General features: G+C 32.0%; 1 protein-coding gene across 1 annotated transcript in view; it reads left to right on the top strand.

Annotated features, from left to right (window-relative positions):
• Window positions 1-24,422, top strand: part of LOC120420975 (lachesin-like) — a 129,287-nt gene that overhangs the window by 89,878 nt on the left and 14,987 nt on the right. The window contains exons 7-9 of the mRNA XM_039584108.2: window positions 14,524-14,688; window positions 15,208-15,267; window positions 22,836-22,907. Coding sequence (XP_039440042.1) covers window positions 14,524-14,688; window positions 15,208-15,267; window positions 22,836-22,907 — 297 coding nt within the window. The remainder of the gene's footprint in view (window positions 1-14,523; window positions 14,689-15,207; window positions 15,268-22,835; window positions 22,908-24,422) is intronic.

Here is a 24,422-nt window from a genome sequence, read left to right as displayed (position 1 = left end):
AAAACTCTCTCACTCTGGGGATTTGGGAGATGGCAAAAAAATCATCCAAATAAAACAAAGCCGAATCCAGAATTTGATTTTCCGCAGTCCGGCTCCGGTCGGAAAACTGGATGTGCATGACTTCCCATTGTTTACGGTGATTTTATTCAAATTTCAACACCACAATCAGATGACAGAGAAACGGGAAAAAAAAAGTTAAAAGTTGAAAGCAAATCTGCGTGATTTTGACCTGCCCGGGGCGTGGGAGGGAAATTTATTTTCACGAATCCGTAGGTTTTCCCGAATGATGGCGAAACAATTTAATCAATACGGGAAGCTAACACATTGAAAATGCTTGTATGCTTGTGGTTGATGTGAGTGTGAGTATTTGATTGATACCGCAGAGAGAGGATCGATTTCCTGTTTTGGTTTATGTGATGTGATTTTTCAAATGGAAAAAATCGTCCCGGAAAGTGATGGAGGTGGGAGAAGTTATCTAGTAATGTACTAAAAAGTTATCTAGTAAAGTACTAAAACTTGAAAAACATCGCCACTAGATAACTTTTTAGTACAGAAGTTATCTAGTAGCGATGTTTTTTTTAAAAACATAGAATTTACTAGATAACCAAGCTACTAGATAACTTCTCCAATATTTTAACTTACTAGATAACTTCGGAACATTTTTCAATTTTTTCTGAAATTACTAGATAACCATGCTACTAGATAACTTCTCAAAAAAAAAAAATTCGCCAACTAGATAACTGAAATTCCACCAATATTTTTTGGCTTACTAGATAACTTCGGAACATTTTTAAATAATTTCTGAATTTACTAGATAACCAAGCTACTAGATAACTTCTAAAAAAAAAATCAGATATTTTTGGCTTACTAGATAACTTCGGAATATTTTTTAATAATTCCTGAAATTACTCGATAACCAAGCTACTAGATAACTTCTAAAAAAAAATATTAAATATATTTAGCTTACTAGATAACCAAGCTACTAGATAACTTCTCCAAAATTATTTTTAAATATTTTTAGCTTACTAGATAACTTCGGAATATTTTTAAATAATTTCTGAAGTTACTAGATAACCAAGCTACTAGATAACTTCTCCAAAAAAAATTCCAATATTTTTGGTTTACTAGATAACTTCGGAATATTTTTTCATAATTTCTGAAATTACTAGATTACCAAGCTACTATATAACCTCTACAAATTTTTTTTGAAATATTTTCAGCTTAGGGTTCGTTCAAAAATTACGTCCATGAATAGGGGGAGGGGGGGGGGTCTGAGGTTTGTGACAGCCCATGTTAAAGGTATAGGAATAGTGCGTGACAGGGGGGAGGGGGGGGGGGGGTCATAAATCATGAAAATCTCTGGACGTAATATTTGAACAAACCCTTACTAGATAACTTTGGAATTTTTTCTAATAATTTCTGAAATTACTAGATAACCAAGCTACTAGATAACTACTAAATTTTTTTTTAAATATATTAAGCTTACTAGATAACTTCGGAATATTTTTTAATAATTTCTAAAATTACTAGATAACCAAGCTACTAGATAACTTCTCCAAAATTATTTTTAAATATTTTTAGCTTACTAGATAACTTCGGAATATTTTTAAATAATTTCTGAAGTTACTAGATAACCAAGCTACTAGATAACTTCTCCAAAAACAAAATCCAATATTTTTGGTTTACTAGATAAATTTGGAATATTTTTTCATAATTTCTGAAATTACTAGATAACCAAGCTACTAGATAACTTCTCCAAATTTTTTTTTAAATATTTTTAGCTTACTAGATAACTTCGGAATATTTTTAAATAATTTCTGAAATTACTAGATAACCAAGCTACTAGATAACTTCTCCAAAAAAAATGCAATGTTTTGGCTTACTAGATAACTTCGGAATATTTTTTAATAATTTCTGAAATTACTAGATAACCAAGCTACTAGATAACTTCTCCAAAAAAAATTCAGATATTTTTGGCTTACTAGATAACTTCGGAATATTTTTTAATAATTCCTGAAATTACTAGATAACCAAGCTACTACACAACTTCTAAAAAAATTTTTAAATATATTAAGCTCACTAGATAACTTCGGAATATTTTTTCATAATTTCTAAAATTACTAGATAACCAAGCTACTAGATAACTTCTCCAAAATTATTTTTAAATATTTTTAGCTTACTAGATAACTTCGGAATATTTTTAAATAATTTCTGAAGTTACTAGATAACCAAGCTACTAGATAACTTCTCCAAATTTTTTTTTAAATATTTTTAGCTTACTAGATAACTTTGGAATATTTTTAAAAAAAATTCTGAAATTACTAGATAACCAAGTTACTAGATAACATCGCCAAAAAAATGCAATGTTTTGGCTTACTAGATAGCTTCGAAATATTTTTTAATAATTTCTGAAATTACTAGATAACCAAACTACTAGATAACCTCCCCAAAAAAAATTTTAAATATTTTTTTGCAATTCCGTCGTGAAACTACTTACTTTTACTGTCATTCTTGAACGACGAAATAGCCTACTTTTCAGTTCCAAAAATAACAGAATCGAATAGCAACACTTTTCAAAATAAATGCTGAAAAGTTCTACTTTCCAGCACTGAAATGGGTGCTGAAAAGTTGAACTTTTCAGCACTTGTTTCGAAAAGTAACACTTTTCAACATTTTTTTGATTTAAACGATTTATTGACAAAATACATGAAAATTTGACTTAAAATTTCACTAAATGGGTGTTTTTCGGAATTGCAAAAAATGCTGTATGCAACTCGTTGCAAAACTTGATTTTTTCAGCACTCGTCGTATTTATCCAACTCGGTGAACCTCGTTGGATAAATGTACGACTCGTGCTGAAAAAATCCTCTTTTTGCAACTTGTTGCATAAACTACTATTAGCTTACTAGATAGCTTTGGAATATTTTTTAATAATTTCTGAAATTACTAGATAACCAAGCTGCTAGATAACTTCTCCAGAATAATTTCACCAACTAGATAACTAAGGGCTGCTCAAAGTTTTTGAATTACAACCCAGAAAATTTCAACACTTCATGAAAAAAAATAAAATAGAAAATGTATAAATTGTAAGTTTGTTATGCAAAGTAAGTTTGAGGCTCAGTTATTATGATTTTTGAATTATTATTACATACTTATATTTTTGCATTCATTATAGTTTTATATCTAAGTCAAATTTGAACATTTCCAAAAATGCATGATGAAAATTTTGACGATATTTACTAGTTTCACTCACAGTGAAACATGTGCAATTGTTTCAATTACAAAGATTTTTGTACAAAATATTTTTGTTTTTATCCTTATTACATAACTACGAAATAAATTGGAATAAATTTTTGAGTTTTCTAGATAACTAAGCTTATAGCAATCTTCACCTGAAATATCAGCAATATTTTCGCTTACAAAATAATATCTTCTAAAATCAATAAACATTTTCTAGCTTCGAAATATTTTTGAATAATTTTATGTTGAATTACGTGATAACTACTTCTAAAAATTCCAGCAACATTTTCGCTAGCTAGTTAGTTTCAGTATGTCTTTAATAATTTTATTTTTGCTGGTAAACCTTGTTGCTTGATTACTTCGGTTTATATTTGAATATTTTCTTTTTTTTGAAAACTTTTTACAGATCAGATACAAAAAAAACATAAATAAACTTGTAAATTGGAGTGTAAACATTGACCATGCGATGATTTCAAATTTTAGAACATTTTAGTACATCTATGGAATTACACTGATACAAATCTAACTAGTCAGTTTAATAAAACTGCTTTATCGATGAATCGATAATGACGTTTATTCTACTATACCTTACAGTGAATCGAATGATTGTTAGTACATTGCGGTACGGAAACATTGCTTTAGCTTTCAATTAATCAACTGAATCGTGTTGGGTTTTATAGACAATTTGTTTGACAATTAGAAAATATAGTTTAATTCACATGGTTTCTTGCAGGAGTGTACGGACATTTATATGACACACTGTATGCTCTGATGGAAACCTACTTTACCGAATGGTCAACTTTATGTTGACGTTAAGCTTAAGATGATTTTAAATTGGAATGATTCAACAGAGATAAAATAATATAGTCCTATAACCAAAAGCGTCACTTTCTTGTTTTGCAACGACAGATTTTTTGTAAGCATTTGCACATTTTTGCCTCATATGTCGCCATTCTATTATTTCATAAAATTATTTTTTTATGTAGCCATTTTATTGAGTGGCCTATATCGGCTAACGACCTTTTTTCGATTAACGAATCATAGTGGCCGATACAGTTGAAGTGCATTTCTATAGGCGTTTATCTTCTTTCCTCCATCATCGGTCTGATAGCCGAGCGGGCTAAGGCGCGAATCCGCTTTGCGAGAGGTGGATTTGATTCCCGTCAGTAAAATCTTTTTTTTGCGTGGGGAATAACTGTAAATGCAGTGGATTTATTTTTGCTCAGGTTGAGACAGTGGCTAGCCTTAAGGCTAGCAAACCGACATGCTGCTGCAGAGAAACTTCATGTTTAATTACACAGCAACAAAACCAATGGTAAAATCTCTTGCAAAAGCATGCACAGCACCTCTGTGAGCCAGAGCATGAAATATTGTATGAGAAAACGTGTACAAAAAAAGAATATACTATAGAAAAAAATTGCATTCCCTAAAAAATAACATCGACTTGGCGAGGCACTTCCAGATAAAAAAGCCCCCGACCCAACCCTCTCGGCTATCTGTATGATGTAGCAGTAATTTGTCCATACACCATATACAGTTAATACAGTATACGACGTACGGGAAACCTACTGGTACATTGGTGTTGATCAAAATGTTTTCGAGACGGTGAAATAGCCGAGAAGGTTGGGGCGCAGACTGGGTTATCTGGAAGCGACTCTCTCCGAATCAATGTATTATTAAGATCAGTGCAATGAGTATAAGGCTTAGCAGTCTCCAGCTAACCAGAACAATAAAAAAATATTTTAATTTACACATTTCAAGAATGAGGCTTTTTGAAAAATAAATTACGTTATTTTATTTTTTGCTCGTAAAAAAAAGTTAACCCTCAGGACAAAGTTTCACGCAAATCGAAGAGGGGTCGGTGCAACTTTTTCTCGATTTCATGTGAGTTCGTAGAGAATTACCCCTATACTTTTTGGAAACTTTCCATGACTGTGGAAAATCGAATTTGGACTGTACATAAATAAAACCTGTTTTTTTTACGAGCAAAGAATAAAAAAACGTAAATAATTTTTTTAAAAAGCCTCATTCTTGAAATGTGTAAATTAAATTAATTACAATATTAATCTTTGTAGCTGGAGACTACTAAGCCTCACAGAAAAAAAATGATGGTAATATTCATCAGGAAATGGTGACAGATTCTGTGTAAAAAAAATATGAATTTTACTTCAGAAAATGGTGAATTTTGATCAGTTATTGATGAATATTCATCAGGTTCACATTTTTACACATTTTTTATGTAATATTACTCAAAAAAAGAGGTAATATTCAACCTACCAAATTTTCAACGTTCCAAAATTAAACTTTTTTTTCTGTGCTTTTACTCATTGCACTGATCTTGATTTCTCGGATTCGTTAATTTAATTAAAAAGTAGAATAGTGAAATAGAATAGTGGAAGTCAGTTTGTGTCTCCTTTTCGGTTCATTCACGTTTGTTCAAGCAGAATGTTTGTTCGAAAATTTCCCAAACGTTAACTTTGATTCAGTTTTTCCACAGCCGGCTGTCTAAGGCCGAATCGATTTTAACTGAACAATATTTACACTGTAAAAAATTACACACCACCGGAAGGCTCCACTCCACAACGCTTATCCCACTGTTTGGTCTGGTTGTATTAGACCCTCATCCGGAACAATAATCCAACACGGGAGATACCATGTCTTCATCTTTTTATGAGTGTGTAATACTACCCAGGGCATAAGGGGGTCCTGGCCGGGTTCAAGCTATCCTCAGGGATGGGAAGGATCGTTAGTAAACACCTATCTAAAGTGCGCAAGGACCCCTACGTCACCTTAGTGGTATAGATGTTTGTAGGGAGGTTTTGGACTCAATGTTAGTAGGAGAGGTAGAAACCCTAGGATACACCTCGAAAGGCGTTGCGGGTTGGTTGTAACAGTATTCCTAATTCCAGTCTAGGCTCGGGCAGCGAATGACCGAAAGGTTAAAACTGCCGGAAATAAATCAATTAACAACAACAACAGTCTAGGCTCACCAAGTGTCGCCATGGCCTAGTGGCTAGCATTTCAAGTATTTCTATGTCCTTAACTTTCTCGATGGGAGCAGATGGGAATCGAACCCAGAACCATTCGCTTACAAAGCGAACACTGTAACCATTCAGCCACAGCTGTTCCTAATATTTACACTGTAAAAAATCTTTGTAAAATCACATTCGTGAGCAAACGCATGTTATATTTTATGAGAAAACGTGGTACACGTTGCACATACGAAGAAAAAAAATATATTGCACACCCCAAAATAATACATTGATTCGGAGAGAGTCGCTTCCAGATAACCCAGTCTGCGCCCCAACCTTCTCGGCTATTTCACCGTCTCGAAAACATTTTGATCAACACCAATGTACCAGTAGGTTTCCCGTACGTCGTATACTGTATTAACTGTATATGGTGTATGGACAAATTACTGCTACATCATACAGATAGCCGAGAGGGTTGGGTCGGGGGCTTTTTTATCTGGAAGTGCCTCGCCAAGTCGATGTTATTTTTTAGGGAATGCAATTTTTTTCTATAGTATATTCTTTTTTTGTACACGTTTTCTCATACAATATTTCATGCTCTGGCTCACAGAGGTGCTGTGCATGCTTTTGCAAGAGATTTTACCATTGGTTTTGTTGCTGTGTAATTAAACATGAAGTTTCTCTGCAGCAGCATGTCGGTTTGCTAGCCTTAAGGCTAGCCACTGTCTCAACCTGAGCAAAAAAATCCACTGCATTTACAGTTATTCCCCACGCAAAAAAAAGATTTTACTGACGGGAATCAAATCCACCTCTCGCAAAGCGGATTCGCGCCTTAGCCCGCTCGGCTATCAGACCGATGATGGAGGAAAGAAGATAAACGCCTATAGAAATGCACTTCAACTGTATCGGCCACTATGATTCGTTAATCGAAAAAAGGTCGTTAGCCGATATAGGCCACTCAATAAAATGGCTACATAAAAAAATAATTTAATGAAATAATAGAATGGCGACATACGAGGCAAAATGCAAATGTGCAAATGCTTACAAAAAATCTGTCGTTGCAAAACAAGAAAGTGACGCTTTTGGTTATAGGACTATATTATTTTATCTCTGTTGAATCATTCCAATTTAAAATCATCTTAAGCTTAACGTCAACATAAAGTTGACCATTCGGTAAAGTAGGTTTCCATCAGAGCATACAGTGTGTCATATAAATGTCCGTACACTCCTGCAAGAAACCATGTGAATTAAACTATATTTTCTAATTGTCAAACAAATTGTCTATAAAACCCAACACGATTCAGTTGATTAATTGAAAGCTAAAGCAATGTTTCCGTACCGCAATGTACTAACAATCATTCGATTCACTGTAAGGTATAGTAGAATAAACGTCATTATCGATTCATCGATAAAGCAGTTTTATTAAACTGACTAGTTAGATTTGTATCAGTGTAATTCCATAGATGTACTAAAATGTTCTAAAATTTGAAATCATCGCATGGTCAATGTTTACACTCCAATTTACAAGTTTATTTATGTTTTTTTTGTATCTGATCTGTAAAAAGTTTTCAAAAAAAAGAAAATATTCAAATATAAACCGAAGTAATCAAGCAACAAGGTTTACCAGCAAAAATAAAATTATTAAAGACATACTGAAACTAACTAGCTAGCGAAAATGTTGCTGGAATTTTTAGAAGTAGTTATCACGTAATTGAACATAAAATTATTCAAAAATATTTCGAAGCTAGAAAATGTTTATTGATTTTAGAAGATATTATTTTATAAGTGAAAATATTGCTGATATTTCAGGTGAAGATTGCTATAAGCTTAGTTATCTAGAAAACTCAAAAATTTATTCCAATTTATTTCGTAGTTATGTAATAAGGATAAAAACAAAAATATTTTGTACAAAAATCTTTGTAATTGAAACAATTGCACATGTTTCACTGTGAGTGAAACTAGTAAATATCGTCAAAATTTTCATCATGCATTTTTGGAAATGTTCAAATTTGACTTAGATATAAAACTATAATGAATGCAAAAATATAAGTATGTAATAATAATTCAAAAATCATAATAACTGAGCCTCAAACTTACTTTGCATAACAAACTTACAATTTATACATTTTCTATTTTTTTTTCATGAAGTGTTGAAATTTTCTGGGTTGTAATTCAAAAACTTTGAGCAGCCCTGAGTTATCTAGTTGGTGAAATTATTCTGGAGAAGTTATCTAGCAGCTTGGTTATCTAGTAATTTCAGAAATTATTAAAAAATATTCCGAAGTTATCTAGTAAACCAAAAATATTGGAAATTTTTTTTGGAGAAGATATCTAGTTATCTACTAAGCAAAAAATATTTAATTTTTTTTGGAGAAGTTATCTAGTAGCTTGGTTATTTTGTAACTTCAGAAATTATTTAAAAATATTCCGAAGTTATCTAGTATGCCAACAAAATTTTAAATTTTTTTTGGAAAAGTTATCTAGTAGCTTGGTTATCTAGTAATTTCAGAAATTTTTTTTTTAAATATTCGGAAATTATCTAGTAAAACAAAAATATTGGATTTTTTTTTGGAGAAGTTATCTAGTAGCTTGGTTATTTAGTAATTTCATAAATTATTAAAAAATATTCCGAAGTTATCTAGTCAGCCAAAACATTGCATTTTTTTGGAGAAGTTAGCTTGGTTATCTAGTAATTTCAGAAATTATTTAAAAAAAATTCCGAAGTTATCTCGTAAGCCAAAACATTGCATTTTTTTTGAAGAAGTTTTCTAGTAGCTTGGTTATCTAGTAACTTCAGAAATTATTTAAAAATATTCCGAAGTTATCTAGTAAGCTAAAAATATTTAAAAATAATTTTGGAGAAGTTATCTAGTAGCTTGGGAATCTAGTAACTTCAGAAATTATTTAAACATATTCCGAAGTTATCTAGTAAGCTAAAAATATTTAAATTTTTTTTGGAGAAGTTATCTAGTAGCTTGGTTATCTAGTAATTTCAGAAATTATTAAAAAATATTCCGAAGCTATCTAGTAAGCCAAAACATTGCATTTTTTTTGGCGAAGTTATCTAGTAGCTTGGTTATCTAGTAATTTCAGAAATTATTAAAAAATATTCCGAAGTTATCTAGTAAGCCAAAACATTGCATTTTTTTGGAGAAGTTATCTAGTAGCTTGGTTATCTAGTAATTTCAGAAATTATTTAAAAATATTCCGAAGTTATCTAGTAAGCTAAAAATATTTTAAATTTTTTTTGAAGAAGTTATCTAGAAGCTTGGGAATCTAGTAACTTCAGAAATTATTTAAACATATTCTGAAAATATCTAGTAAGCTAAAAATATTTAATTTTTTTTTTGAGAAGTTATCTAGTAGCTTGGTTATCTAGTATTTTCAGAAATTATTAAAAAATATTCCGAAGCTATTTAGAAAGCCAAAACATTGCATTTTTTTGGAGAAGTTATCTAGTAGCTTGGTTATCTAGTAATTTCAGAAATTTTTTTTTTAAATATTCGGAAATTATCTAGTAAAACAAAAATATTGGATTTTTTTTTGGAGAAGTTATCTAGTAGCTTGGTTATTTAGTAATTTCATAAATTATTAAAAAATATTCCGAAGTTATCTAGTCAGCCAAAACATTGCATTTTTTTGGAGAAGTTAGCTTGGTTATCTAGTAATTTCAGAAATTATTTAAAAAAAATTCCGAAGTTATCTCGTAAGCCAAAACATTGCATTTTTTTTGAAGAAGTTTTCTAGTAGCTTGGTTATCTAGTAACTTCAGAAATTATTTAAAAATATTCCGATGATATCTAGTAAGCTAAAAATATTTAAAAATAATTTTGGAGAAGTTATCTAGTAGCTTGGGAATCTAGTAACTTCAGAAATTATTTAAACATATTCCGAAGTTATCTAGTAAGCTAAAAATATTTAAATTTTTTTTGGAGAAGTTATCTAGTAGCTTGGTTATCTAGTAATTTCAGAAATTATTAAAAAATATTCCGAAGCTATCTAGTAAGCCAAAACATTGCATTTTTATTGGCGAAGTTATCTAGTAGCTTGGTTATCTAGTAATTTCAGAAATTATTAATACATATTTCGAAGTTATCTAGTAAGCCAAAACATTGCATTTTTTTTGAGAAGTTATCTAGTAGCTTGGTTATCTAGTAACTTCTGAAATTATTTAAAAATATTCCGAAGTTATCTAGTAAGCTAAAAATATTTTAAATTTTTTTTGAAGAAGTTATCTAGAAGCTTGGGAATCTAGTAACTTCAGAAATTATTTAAACATATTCTGAAAATATCTAGTAAGCTAAAAATATTTAATTTTTTTTTTGAGAAGTTATCTAGTAGCTTGGTTATCTAGTATTTTCAGAAATTATTAAAAAATATTCCGAAGCTATTTAGAAAGCCAAAACATTGCATTTTTTTGGAGAAGTTATCTAGTAGCTTGGTTATCTAGTAATTTCAGAAATTTTTTTTTTAAATATTCGGAAATTATCTAGTAAAACAAAAATATTGGATTTTTTTTTGGAGAAGTTATCTAGTAGCTTGGTTATTTAGTAATTTCATAAATTATTAAAAAATATTCCGAAGTTATCTAGTCAGCCAAAACATTGCATTTTTTTGGAGAAGTTAGCTTGGTTATCTAGTAATTTCAGAAATTATTTAAAAAAAATTCCGAAGTTATCTCGTAAGCCAAAACATTGCATTTTTTTTGAAGAAGTTTTCTAGTAGCTTGGTTATCTAGTAACTTCAGAAATTATTTAAAAATATTCCGAAGTTATCTAGTAAGCTAAAAATATTTAAAAATAATTTTGGAGAAGTTATCTAGTAGCTTGGGAATCTAGTAACTTCAGAAATTATTTAAACATATTCCGAAGTTATCTAGTAAGCTAAAAATATTTAAATTTTTTTTGGAGAAGTTATCTAGTAGCTTGGTTATCTAGTAATTTCAGAAATTATTAAAAAATATTCCGAAGTTATCTAGTAAGCCAAAACATTGCATTTTTTTTGGCGAAGTTATCTAGTAGCTTGGTTATCTAGTAATTTCAGAAATTATTAAAAAATATTCCGAAGTTATCTAGTAAGCCAAAACATTGCATTTTTTTTTGAGAAGTTATCTAGTAGCTTGGTTATCTAGTAACTTCAGAAATTATTTAAAAATATTCCGAAGTTATCTAGTAAGCTAAAAATATTTAAAAATGATTTTGGAGAAGTTATCTAGTAGCTTGGTTATCTAGTAAGCTAAATATATTTAATATTTTTTAAGAAGTTATCTAGTAGCTTGGTTATCGAGTAATTTCAGGAATTATTAAAAAATATTCCGAAGTTATCTAGTAAGCCAAAAATATCTGAATTTTTTTTAGAAGTTATCTAGTAGCTTGGTTATCTAGTAAATTCAGAAATTATTTAAAAATGTTCCGAAGTTATCTAGTAAGCCAAAAAATATTGGTGGAATTTCAGTTATCTAGTTTTTTTTTTATTTTTTTTTTGAGAAGTTATCTAGTAGCATGGTTATCTAGTTATTTCAGAAAAAATTGAAAAATGTTCCGAAGTTATCTTGTAAGTTAAAATATTGGAGAAGTTATCTAGTAGCTTGGTTATCTAGTAAATTCTATGTTTAAAAAAAAACATCGCTACTAGATAACTTCTGTACTAAAAAGTTATCTAGTGGCGATGTTTTTCAAGTTTTAGTACTTTACTAGATAACTTTTTAGTACATTACTAGATAACTTCTCCCACCTAAGTGATGGCCACATTTCATGGGTAATAGATGAGCTTCTGATGATAAACTATTTTTTAACTGGTAAGTTTGAAACATCAGAACGGGGTCAAAGTTTAAACAAATTTAAACTTATTAAAATTAACATTAATTTGATTTCAGTAACAATAAACTCAAAATTTCAATAAAAGCCCAACCAAAATTACATTCTGCCTTTCTGAACACATTCCGGGCAATAATTGACTTTGACACAACAAGCTGGTTCAGGCCCCCTGGTGGGATTGGCTAGCCCCTCAAGCATGGTGGCCATGTCCTGTTGAGGCTGTTGGCCCAGTCCTGAGCCCGGGGATATGTGTGTGTGGTTGTGTGCTCTTGTGTACACACTGATTGGAAGGCATGTTTGTGTCCTGTAAACAATGTCGTGATAATTTGGCCGGAATTTTCGGTGACCGGACAGGGGACCTTGTGGGTCGAAAGAGATTTAGTGAGTTAGGTCAGTGAACTCGATACAAGACGTGGTTGCTAGGCTGAAAACTGAATAACACTGATCACTTCATATTGACCAGAATTTTTGAAACCATTTTTGCATTTTTTTAAATAACATTTTTTTTTTAATTCCGAGTACGCTAACTATTTCCGGTTTCGGGTGAATTGGCGGAGAATTACCAAACAACATAAAACATGAAACATGAAACATAAAACATAAAACATAAAACATAAAACATAAAACATAAAACATAAAACATAAAACATAAAACATAAAACATAAAACATAAAACATAAAACATAAAACATAAAACATAAAACATAAAACATAAAACATAAAACATAAAACATAAAACATAAAACATAAAACATAAAACATAAAACATAAAACATAAAACATAAAACATAAAACATAAAACATAAAACATAAAACATAAAACATAAAACATAAAACATAAAACATAAAACATAAAACATAAAACATAAAACATAAAACATAAAACATAAAACATAAAACATAAAACATAAAACATAAAACATAAAACATAAAACATAAAACATAAAACATAAAACATAAAACATAAAACATAAAACATAAAACATAAAACATAAAACATAAAACATAAAACATAAAACATAAAACATAAAACATAAAACATAAAACATAAAACATAAAACATAAAACATAAAACATAAAACATAAAACATACAACATAAAACATAAAACATAAAACATAAAACATAAAACATAAAACATAAAACATAAAACATAAAACATAAAACATAAAACATAAAACATAAAACATAAACCATAAAACATAAAACATAAAACATAAAACATAAAACATAAAACATAAAACATAAAACATAAAACATAAAACATAAAACATAAAACATAAAACATAAAACATAAAACATAAAACATAAAACATAAAACATAAAACATAAAACATAAAACATAAAACATAAAACATAAAACATAAAACATAAAACATAAAACAAAAAACATAAAACATAAAACATAAAACATAAAACATAAAACATAAAACATAAAACATAAAACATAAAACATAAAACATAAAACATAAAACATAAAACATAAAACATAAAACATAAAACATAAAACATAAAAGCTTGATTTTTTTTATAAATAATTATATTTTGCCTTGCTCACCTCAATGAGGAAAGGCTATAAAATCATTCGAAAAATGAACTTCTTTATTTGACCTCGTAGACCCACTTTCACGTATACCTATCGACTCAGAATCAAATTCTGAACAAATGTCTGTGCGTGTGTCTGGATGTGAGTCCGTGCACCAAAAAATATGCACACGATTATCTCCGGACTGGCTGGACCGATTTGGACCGTTTTGGTCTAATTCGATTCGTCTTGGGGTCCCACAAGACTCTAGTCAATATTATGAAGTTTAGAAAAGTACTTCAAAAGTTATGCTAAAAAACGATTTGGCTAGATATTGAAATATTATAAAAAAGGGTGGTTTTTGTAAGAAAACCCGTCATGCTATATATTGTTAGAAAGGTATTTGAAAGACCTTTCCAACGCGTTCAAAAGATTGAAGATCTGACAACCCCATCAAAAGTTATGAGCACTTAAGTGTTATTTATACACTTTTTTGAGGCCGGATCTCAAATATTTTGATGAAAAAGTTGTCCGGATCTATCATGTGACCCATTGTTGGATAGGTAGGTAATCAAAAGACCTTTCCAATAAGCCCAAAAGATTGAAGATCTGACAACCCTATCAAAAGTTATAAGTACTTTAGTGTTTTTAATAAACTTTTTTTGAGGCCGGATCTCAGATATTTTGATAAAAATATGCGAGGAAGGCACCAACCACCTAAAGGTGGATTAAGTAACGTTTTTTAATTTGCTACCATTTAAAATTATTTAATCATAATTAAAACCAGAAAAAAAAATCAATTTATAAGATTCTCCATGGAAGATATTTTGTTTGTTCAAACAGTTCGTGTAAATTTTGAAGAATAAAAATGAACAAAATTCAATAAATTTTAAAAAAAGCATCAGAATTTTACTGTTTTATACCAATACAAAAACATTCCATTTGAAAACTATCTCTTTTCAATTTCACAGATACCTCCCGCACCGGGGACAAGTTCGAGACCATGTCCCAGAACACCGGCTACACCAAGTACATGCAGCTGAAGATCCGCAGCGTAGGTCCAGCCGACTTTGGCTCGTACCGCTGCGTGGCCAAGAATTCGCTCGGCGAAACGGACGGCCTGATCAAGCTGGATGGTAACAACACATTTTTGGGGGGAAAATTTCTGGACTAGGTTGATGCGTTTTCTCGAAACTGAGCTGATTTTAAGCCTCATCATTATCTTGTTTTTGTTCGATGAACTTGAAATTATCCTTCTTTGAGTTTTTGATTAGCACAAAAATCCCACAACATCACTCCACGAGTACTTGAGCTTAAATTTCCTGTGGTAGATAAATCCCGTCCATAAAATGTGCACCATTTCGAAACAAAGCCCACATAATACCTTGACCTCATTGAAGGGGGAACGCATCAACCCGGGTCAACCGCAGTCGGTGGCCACACGACCAGCATCAACCCGGTCGTCGTCGATCAAAAAACCACACCAAGTTCAACCAATTTCGTGCCCATCCTACTCATCCTCCCCCAACTGTTTTCAAACGCCCTTCCCGAAACAGCAGTGTTGCCAGATCGATAACTGATACCTTTTCTCGTTTTCCAACGCCGATTTTTTTTCTCTTGCTCTCTCTCTCTTTCTTCTTTTAATTTAAATGCAGAAATACCAGCGCCAACGACAATATTGACAACCGAATCACTTTATAACAATCGATCAAAAGGTAATTTAAATGTAAATTTTAAAATAAATTTTCATTTTACTCCACTCCACTCGAACGCTCTCTCGTTGGCGACGCGCGTCAATCGATACCTTCCCTTTCATGATTCAGTTCGGGAGCTGCCGGGAACGGGGTTGGCGTTAACCAGTAGAACTTTTTCCCTTTTGGAAGGTTGTTTACATACAAATCGAAAGTTGAAAGAACTAGACAATAAAACGTAGAAACAAACACAAATTCTAACTATAACTCTAACTCTAACTCTAACTCTAACTCTAACTCTAACTCTAACTCTAACTCTAACTCTAACTCTAACTCTAACTCTAACTCTAACTCTAACTCTAACTCTAACTCTAACTCTAACTCTAACTCTAACTCTAACTCTAACTCTAACTCTAACTCTAACTCTAACTCTAACTCTAACTCTAACTCTAACTCTAACTCTAACTCTAACTCTAACTCTAACTCTAACTCTAACTCTAACTCTAACTCTAACTCTAACTCTAACTCTAACTCTAACTCTAACTCTAACTCTAACTCTAACTCTAACTCTAACTCTAACTCTAACTCTAACTCTAACTCTAACTCTAACTCTAACTCTAACACTAACTCTAACTCTAACTCTAACTCTAACTCTAACTCTAACTCTAACTCTAACTCTAACTCTAACTCTAACTCTAACTCTAACTCTAACTCTAACTCTAACTCTAACTCTAACTCTAACTCTAACTCTAACTCTAACTCTAACTCTAACTCTAACTCTAACTCTAACTCTAACTCTAACTCTAACTCTAACTCTAACTCTAACTCTAACTCTAACTCTAACTCTAACTCTAACTCTAACTCTAAATCTAACTCTAACTCTAACTCTAACTCTAACTCTAACTCTAACTCTAACTCTAACTCTAACTCTAACTCTAACTCTAACTCTAACTCTAACTCTAACTCTAACTCTAACTCTAACTCTAACTCTAACTCTAACTCTAACTCTAACTCTAACTCTAACTCTAACTCTAACTCTAACTCTAACTCTAACTCTAACTCTAACTCTAGCTCTAACTCTAACTCTAACTCTAACTCTAACTCTAACTCTAACTCTAACTCTAACTCTAACTCTAACTCTAACTCTAACTCTAACTCTAACTCTAACTCTAACTCTAACTCTAACTCTAACTCTAACTCTAACTCTAACTCTAACTCTAACTCTAACTCTAACTCTAACTCTAACACTAACTCTAACTCTAACTCTAACTCTAACTCTAACTCTAACTCTAACTCTAACTCTAACTCTAACTCTAACTCTAACTCTAACTCTAACTCTAACTCTAACTCTAACTCTAACTCTAACTCTAACTCTAACTCTAACTCTAACTCTAACTCTAACTCTAACTCTAACTCTAACTCTAACTCTAACTCTAACTCTAACTCTAACTCTAACTCTAACTCTAACTCTAACTCTAACTCTAACTCTAACTCTAACTCTAACTCTAAATCTAACTCTAACTCTAACTCTAACTCTAACTCTAACTCTAACTCTAACTCTAACTCTAACTCTAACTCTAACTCTAACTCTAACTCTAACTCTAACACTAACTCTAACTCTAACACTAACTCTAACACTAACTCTAACTCTAACTCTAACTCTAACTCTAACTCTAACTCTAACTCTAACTCTAACTCTAACTCTAACTCTAACTCTAACTCTAACTCTAACTCTAACTCTAACTCTAACTCTAACTCTAACTCTAACTCTAACTCTAACTCTAACTCTAACTCTAACTCTAACTCTAACTCTAACTCTAACTCTAACTCTAACTCTAACTCTAACTCTAACTCTAACTCTAACTCTAACTCTAACTCTAACTCTAACTCTAGCTCTAGCTCTAACTCTAACTCTAACTCTAAATCTAACTCTAACTCTAACTCTAACTCTAACTCTAACTCTAACTCTAACTCTAACTCTAACTCTAACTCTAACTCTAACTCTAACACTAACTCTAACTCTAACTCTAACTCTAACTCTAACTCTAACTCTAACTCTAACTCTAACTCTAACTCTAACTCTAACTCTAACTCTAACTCTAACTCTAACTCTAACTCTAACTCTAACTCTAACTCTAACTCTAACTCTAACTCTAACTCTAACTCTAACTCTAACTCTAACTCTAACTCTAACTCTAACTCTAACCCCAAGCAGCAATTATTGTTGCCAAGCCTTATTTGCAACTAATCCAAAGCAAACCAAAATCGCTCAGGCAACATATTCGCAACACTTCTGGCGACAAAAAAAGCGCACGGCAACAACGCGATTGGCAACAATAGCCAGATAGTTGTAAACGTGTTGCGGCAATGTTTCCTATGCGATGCTTATTTTGGTAGGAGAAATTGATGGTGTTGCAACAATGTAACAAATATGTTGCAAATATGTCACCATTATGGTGAAATTTTTGGTTGATTGAAATCAAACGTGCACCCGAAATGATTTCAAGCGCAACAAACTTCTAATTAATTTCCCAATAAATATGTTTCCGCTTTGGTTTCGCTACAAAACAAAAATGGATAAGTCTGGAAAAATAAACCTGTCACATTTTTCGTCGACAACAAACAAAATTGGTTTTCTTAAATGTATAGAAGGGGTATGTCTTTGGCCATTTCAAGTTTACCGAGTAAAATTGCATTCTACTCATGATTTTTTCATGCGCCCTCAATCTTTTTAAAATTTGGTATCTTTTCTAGAGCCATTTTAGTATCAAAATTAAAAAAGTTTGCAAATATATCTGAAAATTATATAAGTTTTAATCCAAGCTACGTAGAATGTCAGTTCTGTAGAAAAAAAACTTCAAAATGGGTTTAAATAGCTGAAAATTAACCATTAAAGTTTGGTTTTGCTATCTACCATCATGGCGCTTTGTACGCAAAGGGCTGTATTCAGGAACCTGTAATAAAATTTGCTGTAAGAAAATTGTTGTTTTTATGCAAACTAGATTTTTAATAGGAATCAAGAGTAAATTCTAATTGCTACACAAATCACAATTAGTTTTGTTCTTTACAGGAGTTGAAAATTTACAGTCTACCATAAATTTTCATGTGAATACAAGGCAATGCTAAAGAGCGAACAATTTAATTTGAGGGGAAAAAAAACCTTACTATTATTGCATAAGACATAATGTTTAGTCCGATTTTGGCAGAAATTTAGCAGAAATACAATTTGTAAGCAGAAATAGCAATTGAATCAATACTATCATAAATGATGGCGCTTTGTATTCAGGAACCTTTAGAACATTATAACTGTAATTTTTATTTTTCTTGTAAAATTAAGTTTTCATCAGGAATCAATGGTTGATTCAAATATGTATTAAAAATAATTTTTAATGAGAAGAATGCGATAATCGATTGTGTAACACTATTACACTTAACCCCCGGTGGTTGGTCACTTTTTCGTTTGACACTTTTTAGGTCTTAATTGGTTTGACAAAGGTAAACTAAAAAATGACGAACTGTCATTTTTACACGGGACTCACACTTACTATCAAACCAATCATTTGGTAGTGTGTGTGAGCTCCGTGTAAAGAGGGTGTCAAACTGAAAAGTGACCCAAAAAAAATCATACTATCCACATTAACGACCCCCGGGTCTTTTGTGGTCTCTATTGCAAGTTTCTGCTCGAACCTAGGAGTCCGAAGGCTTGAATGGGGAGAGCACCCAAACCTCTTTCTACTCCAAGGAACCTTCCACCCCAGTGTTTGAACTGATGACCTTCGGATTGCGAGTCCAACCGCCGCCAGCGATTCCACCGGAGTAGGCTTGGTTTGGTGTGTTGTTTGTACTTATGGCAAGGAGACGACTCCTGCACCTGGAATGACTTAACGGCCTAACAACCAAGGCCGGGACCGACATTTTACTTCTTCATCCGATAGAAGGTTGGAGCAGATGGGAATCGAACCCAGAATCATCCGCTTACAAAGCGGACAGCGTAACCATTCGGCCACGCACTGCCACCCAGATCGTCTGACAACAATTGGTGTAAAATCATCGGAGTTTGGGTGTATATATTTATTCTCTGCAGGAGGTACAATTTTAAAGTCTACCAATATATTTTTTTTGATATTTGAAAAAATAAAAATAAAGAAAAGGTTTGATAAGGACAAATGCTTGCAATCAAATATTTTAAATGAAATATAAACTAACGTTGATTACAGATGAATGATTTTTTTAAATTTGTGGTAATAGGGTCCTTAAGACATTTTTTTTGTCAATTTTTGTGTACAACGGGAAAAACTCGATTAAAAAATATTTCTGATCACTTTTTTCATTTCAAAAATTGACAAGACAACATTTTTTCGATGGATCAACTGTGGTCCTTTTGGAACGAGCTGTCAAGTAGGAACTTTCTGTTAAGAAGGCCGTGAAGTTATTTTTTTTTTTCAAATTTTTAACGCTTTACGATCGAAAAAAGCGATATTACTCTCAGAAAAATAAGCTTTATCGTTCTGAACAATAATATAACAAATTTAAGCTTAATTTTAGGACCCAATTGTTTTTTTTTTGCGAAATAAGCCGATTTCATGAAATTTTATTGTTTTAATTTTTTATTCGGCTGATCCTTTTTAGGGGACTTAAGTTCCCTTTGACCGTAACTTCATGTCTCCTGTAAAAAATGACATTTGAGGGACCCAGTCGCTCGATTTTGTAAAAAAAAAACATTGTCTGGGCTAATTTTGCCTAATCGGATGATGTTTAGGTTTTGCTGTTTAGATGTTTGTATGGTAAAATTCGCAAAAAATGTATGGGGAAAAAATTGCTTCAGGATTTTGGCACCCTGATCATCAAACTTTATGAGATTCTTGTAGGAAATTCAATTGCACTACTTCTTTGTTCAAGGGTGCAAAGTATTTCCTTATGTACTACAAGTTTAACCCGACGAACTTCGTCTTGTATTTTTTTTTTCGCTTCTTGACGTTTTTAGCTTGTATGCTCATTCCGTCTCCTGTGATCAAATTAGATTATACGCATCTTTTCCCATACAATCTGCAGATTTTCCGAAAGAGTTCCAGAGTGGCCAAAGTTGTCACTTTGGCGCGTGAAAATCTTCCTTGGACTTATACGAACCCAACGTAAAAAAGAGCACCTCGATCCGACACTTCATATTGAACTGATTCGCGTTCGAACAAAACCTTCGAAATTTTGCATTTTCCCTATATACTTTTTTGTATATCTTTTATACACTTTCAAGTCTTTGCATCGCATTGCTACAATTGCAATTTGCTGGCATTTTTTTTGGTTTTTCAAAGATATTAAAATTGTACTCCTAAAAATGCACTCAGTTTTACTTTATAAGTTTTTAATGATTGTTTTAATGCCCAGCAAAAAAATATGTTTAATTAATTAGACAACATAAAACTCAAATACATCAATAATTATCAAAAATTTGACAAAGAAAAGCAGTAAACCAGCAGCAGAAACAGAAATAATAATAACATGTGTTCCAAATCAAGCCCCCTTATTACGTCCCTGTTAATTTTCATTCAAGCAAACGAAACAGCAAAGTAGTTGTGCTTTAAAAATGTTGCAAAAACGTTTCAGATAAGTTTCCATCACTTTAAGCTTCTTGAATTTTATGCAATGTTGTTGTAACAAAACAGCAACATTAATATCTGATGACGTTATTTGAACGTTGTATTTTTGTTGCCACCGCAATATTCCAGCCCCAGTGATTTGCTGGAGCTGTCAAACAAAATCAATCGTTAGCATCAATCACAAAGTCTTCAGAATCCGACAAAGAAATACACAATTTGTGATATTTTCAAGTTGTTTATTCCAAAACTTCAATTAATTTCAACAATATTCTTCCTCCAATTTACAAATAAAACATAAATAATCGTGATTCCAAAAATCGACCAACTTCAGAAGATTTTCCCGGCTGGAACTGGCTCGCATATTTTTTATGTTGCCGTCGCACAGCAGCTCCGTTTCTTCCGGGCGTTCAACAGCTCCTGCATGGATTCGGGACCGATGGTTTACCTCTGACTCAGGTCGGACAATCTGGATCTACTCATTGTAGTCTTCGAGTTTCCTGTTTAACAGGCTTTTCCTGAACATCAGCCGCTCGGTAATCTTCTAGACTTTCTCCAGCAGAGAATAAGTGATCCGTTCCGTTCGATTGTAACTGGGATTTTTCAGCGGCTTCAGTCCGTGCCATTTTTCTTGGTCCATCCGATTCAGTTCAGTTCTGTACCGTTGGCTTATGAACCGAGCTATATGGTGCTGAGGGAAATATTCCGCAGGACACGTAAAAACAGAAAAAAAAATCAAAAACACGCGACGAGCGGTTGTCACCCCGATGTTCAAAAATATTGTTATTATTATGTTGCCGAAACATCGCAAAAGCGATAACTTGAAGAGCGTGAATTCCGTTTCCAAAAAAGATGCTCCAACGAGGAAACGTTGTTGAAACATAATTGTTACATATTGTGCAAGATTGTTGCAGTTTTGATTTCTGATCCCTAGATGCAACTTAAAAAAAACTTAGTCATTTTTAGCATGTTGCGCATTGCTACTTGGGACTCTAACTCTAACTCTAACTCTAACTCTAACTCTAACTCTAACTCTAACTCTAACTCTAACTCTAACTCTAACTCTAACTCTAACTCTAACTCTAACTCTAACTCTAACTCTAACTCTAACTCTAACTCTAACTCTAACTCTAACTCTAACTCTAACTCTAACTCTAACTCTAACTCTAACTCTAACTCTAACTCTAACTCTAACTCTAACTCTAACTCTAACTCTAACTCTAACTCTAACTCTAACTCTAACTCTAACTCTAACTCTAACTCTAACTCTAACTCTAACTCTAACTCTAACTCTAACTCTAACTCTAACTCTAACTCTAACTCTAACTCTAACTCTAACTCTAACTCTAACTCTAACTCTAACTCTAACTCTAACTCTAACTCTAACTCTAACTCTAACTCTAACGCCAACTCTAACCCAAATCTCAAATCTTCCTAAATTCAACTTCTCTGTCATTGTTTTTCACGCCCTCCATCATTACAACTTTTGCTTTCGATTTCGTCTGCGATAAAATTTTCTTCAAGTGACGCCAACCCAAAATTTACGTCATCGTTATCAATAAATTTCAAGGTTCGAGTAGGAGGAAGTTGCGGGGGAGGTGACACCACTTTCACTTTCCAGCCAAGTCAAATAAAGCGAAGAATCCCAAACTGCCAATCATAATTTTCAATCGGCGGCGCTCAGCTGGAAAAATCTCTTTCTCCCTCCTTTCGCCCACTCAACAAAGAGAGAGGTGTCGATAACAATCAATATTAGCTTAGCTGGAAGAAAATGGGAATCGCTTTGTTGACCGGAAAACCCTTTCCTAAAAACGCTAACGCTAACGAAAGTGTGACAGTGGAGTGGAGTTCTTAAGAAAGTAGCGATTGTCCTGCGAGATATAACGAGTGCCGTGTCCTGGACAAGATAACCGATCAATTCATTAATCATATTTTATCGTTGTTTCGTTTCGTTTTGTTTTCTTTGGAAAAACTACAACAAATATGACAACCCTTCATCAGGACGGAAAGCCAACAAAAAGCTCGACCCGATGATGGTGGGAGATTACGGCGTTGAGGAGTGGAAGGAGAATGGTGAGTAGTTGAAAAGACAAGGTTTTACCATTTTTACATAAATATTTTATGATTTACAATGTACTTTAATAATTTGACAGTTTAAAGTTTTTTGAAAACCCAAGTTTCAACCAGTTACTAAAACTGTAAATTTAGCAAGACAAAAATGATAAAAAAAGACAAAAAAGACAAAAAAGACAAAAAAAGAGATTTATTTTGAAAATACAGTCCAGACTCGATTATCCGAAGCCTCGATTATCCGAAGTTTCGATTATCCGAAGTTCGATTATCCGAAGGTTTGTATGGGACTTCGGATAATCGAATCACGAACAAGATATTTTTTTCTTGTTTTAAACCTGGAATAACCTGGGAATAACATTTTTTGATATTTGAAAATACTAGGCCAATAACATTTTATGTTATTTATAACAAGATTTGTTATTCGTCGTTTTGATTTTTTTGTTATTGGATTGTTATTGTAATAACAGACTAATAACATTTTTAGGTATTCTTCGAACAAATCTTTGTTATTATTTTTTGTTATTTTAACAACTAATCCGATCATCCCAATAACAGTTGGAGTTATTCTTCAATAACAAAAAATGTTATTCCAAAGTTGTTTTGGCTTTCAATCAATATCAGATCAATAACAAATTTTGCTATGATAACATAAACTGTTATTAAACCCTTATGCAAAAATGGACTTTTCAGGAAGATTCCATAACACTTTCTGTTATTTTAACACAATTTGTTATTGAAATGGCATGAATTTTGTTATTACCGTCTGCCCGGGACGTCAAATTCGAGTTCTGCGACCACATTTTAGTCAATTTTGAATAGTTTATTGCTTTTTAAAAAATAAAATGCATTTTGTCAATATTTCGTCACCGCCATATTGGACGCCATCTTGGATTTAAAAAATGTAAATCACTTTAGCGTAGTCATACCTAAGCTCGACAATCAAAAATAAGACAGTGAAAAGATTTTTTTTCGTGATTCGATTATCCGAAGTTTTGATTATACGAAGTGAAATTTTTCCGAGGCCTTCTGATAATTGAGTCTGGACTGTACAACATTTTTCACAAAATATCGTTTTATTCGAAAATATTCAAATTTTAAAAATTTGCAGTATTGGTACAATAAGGTCAAACGAAGCGGAATTTTGTTCGCGTTATTAATTCATCAAGTATTTTTTGAAAAATTCTTAAATTTTCACAAAATACCGTATTTTGAAGAAAATATTCAAATATTTTTAAATTTGCAATATTGGTTTCAAACGAAACGATTTTTTTGTATGCTTTTTCACATCATTAAAATTTTTCTGAAAAATACTAAAATTTTCACCTTATTTTTTCGAAAATACTCAAATTCTAAATTTGCAATATGGGTATCAAAGCGAAATTCTGTATGCTTTTTTAGAGTTTTGTTTTTCGAATTCCGAAATATTCACAAAATATCGTTTTTCCGCAAAACGTTTTTTTTTAAATTTGCAAAATAGGCAACATTTTGTAAGCTTTTTCATCTCATAATTGTTTT

The sequence above is a fragment of the Culex pipiens genome, chromosome 2 (genome assembly GCF_016801865.2).
Source record: "Culex pipiens pallens isolate TS chromosome 2, TS_CPP_V2, whole genome shotgun sequence".
NCBI lineage: Eukaryota > Metazoa > Arthropoda > Insecta > Diptera > Culicidae > Culex > Culex pipiens.
This window is presented reverse-complemented; position numbering and strand designations above follow the sequence as displayed.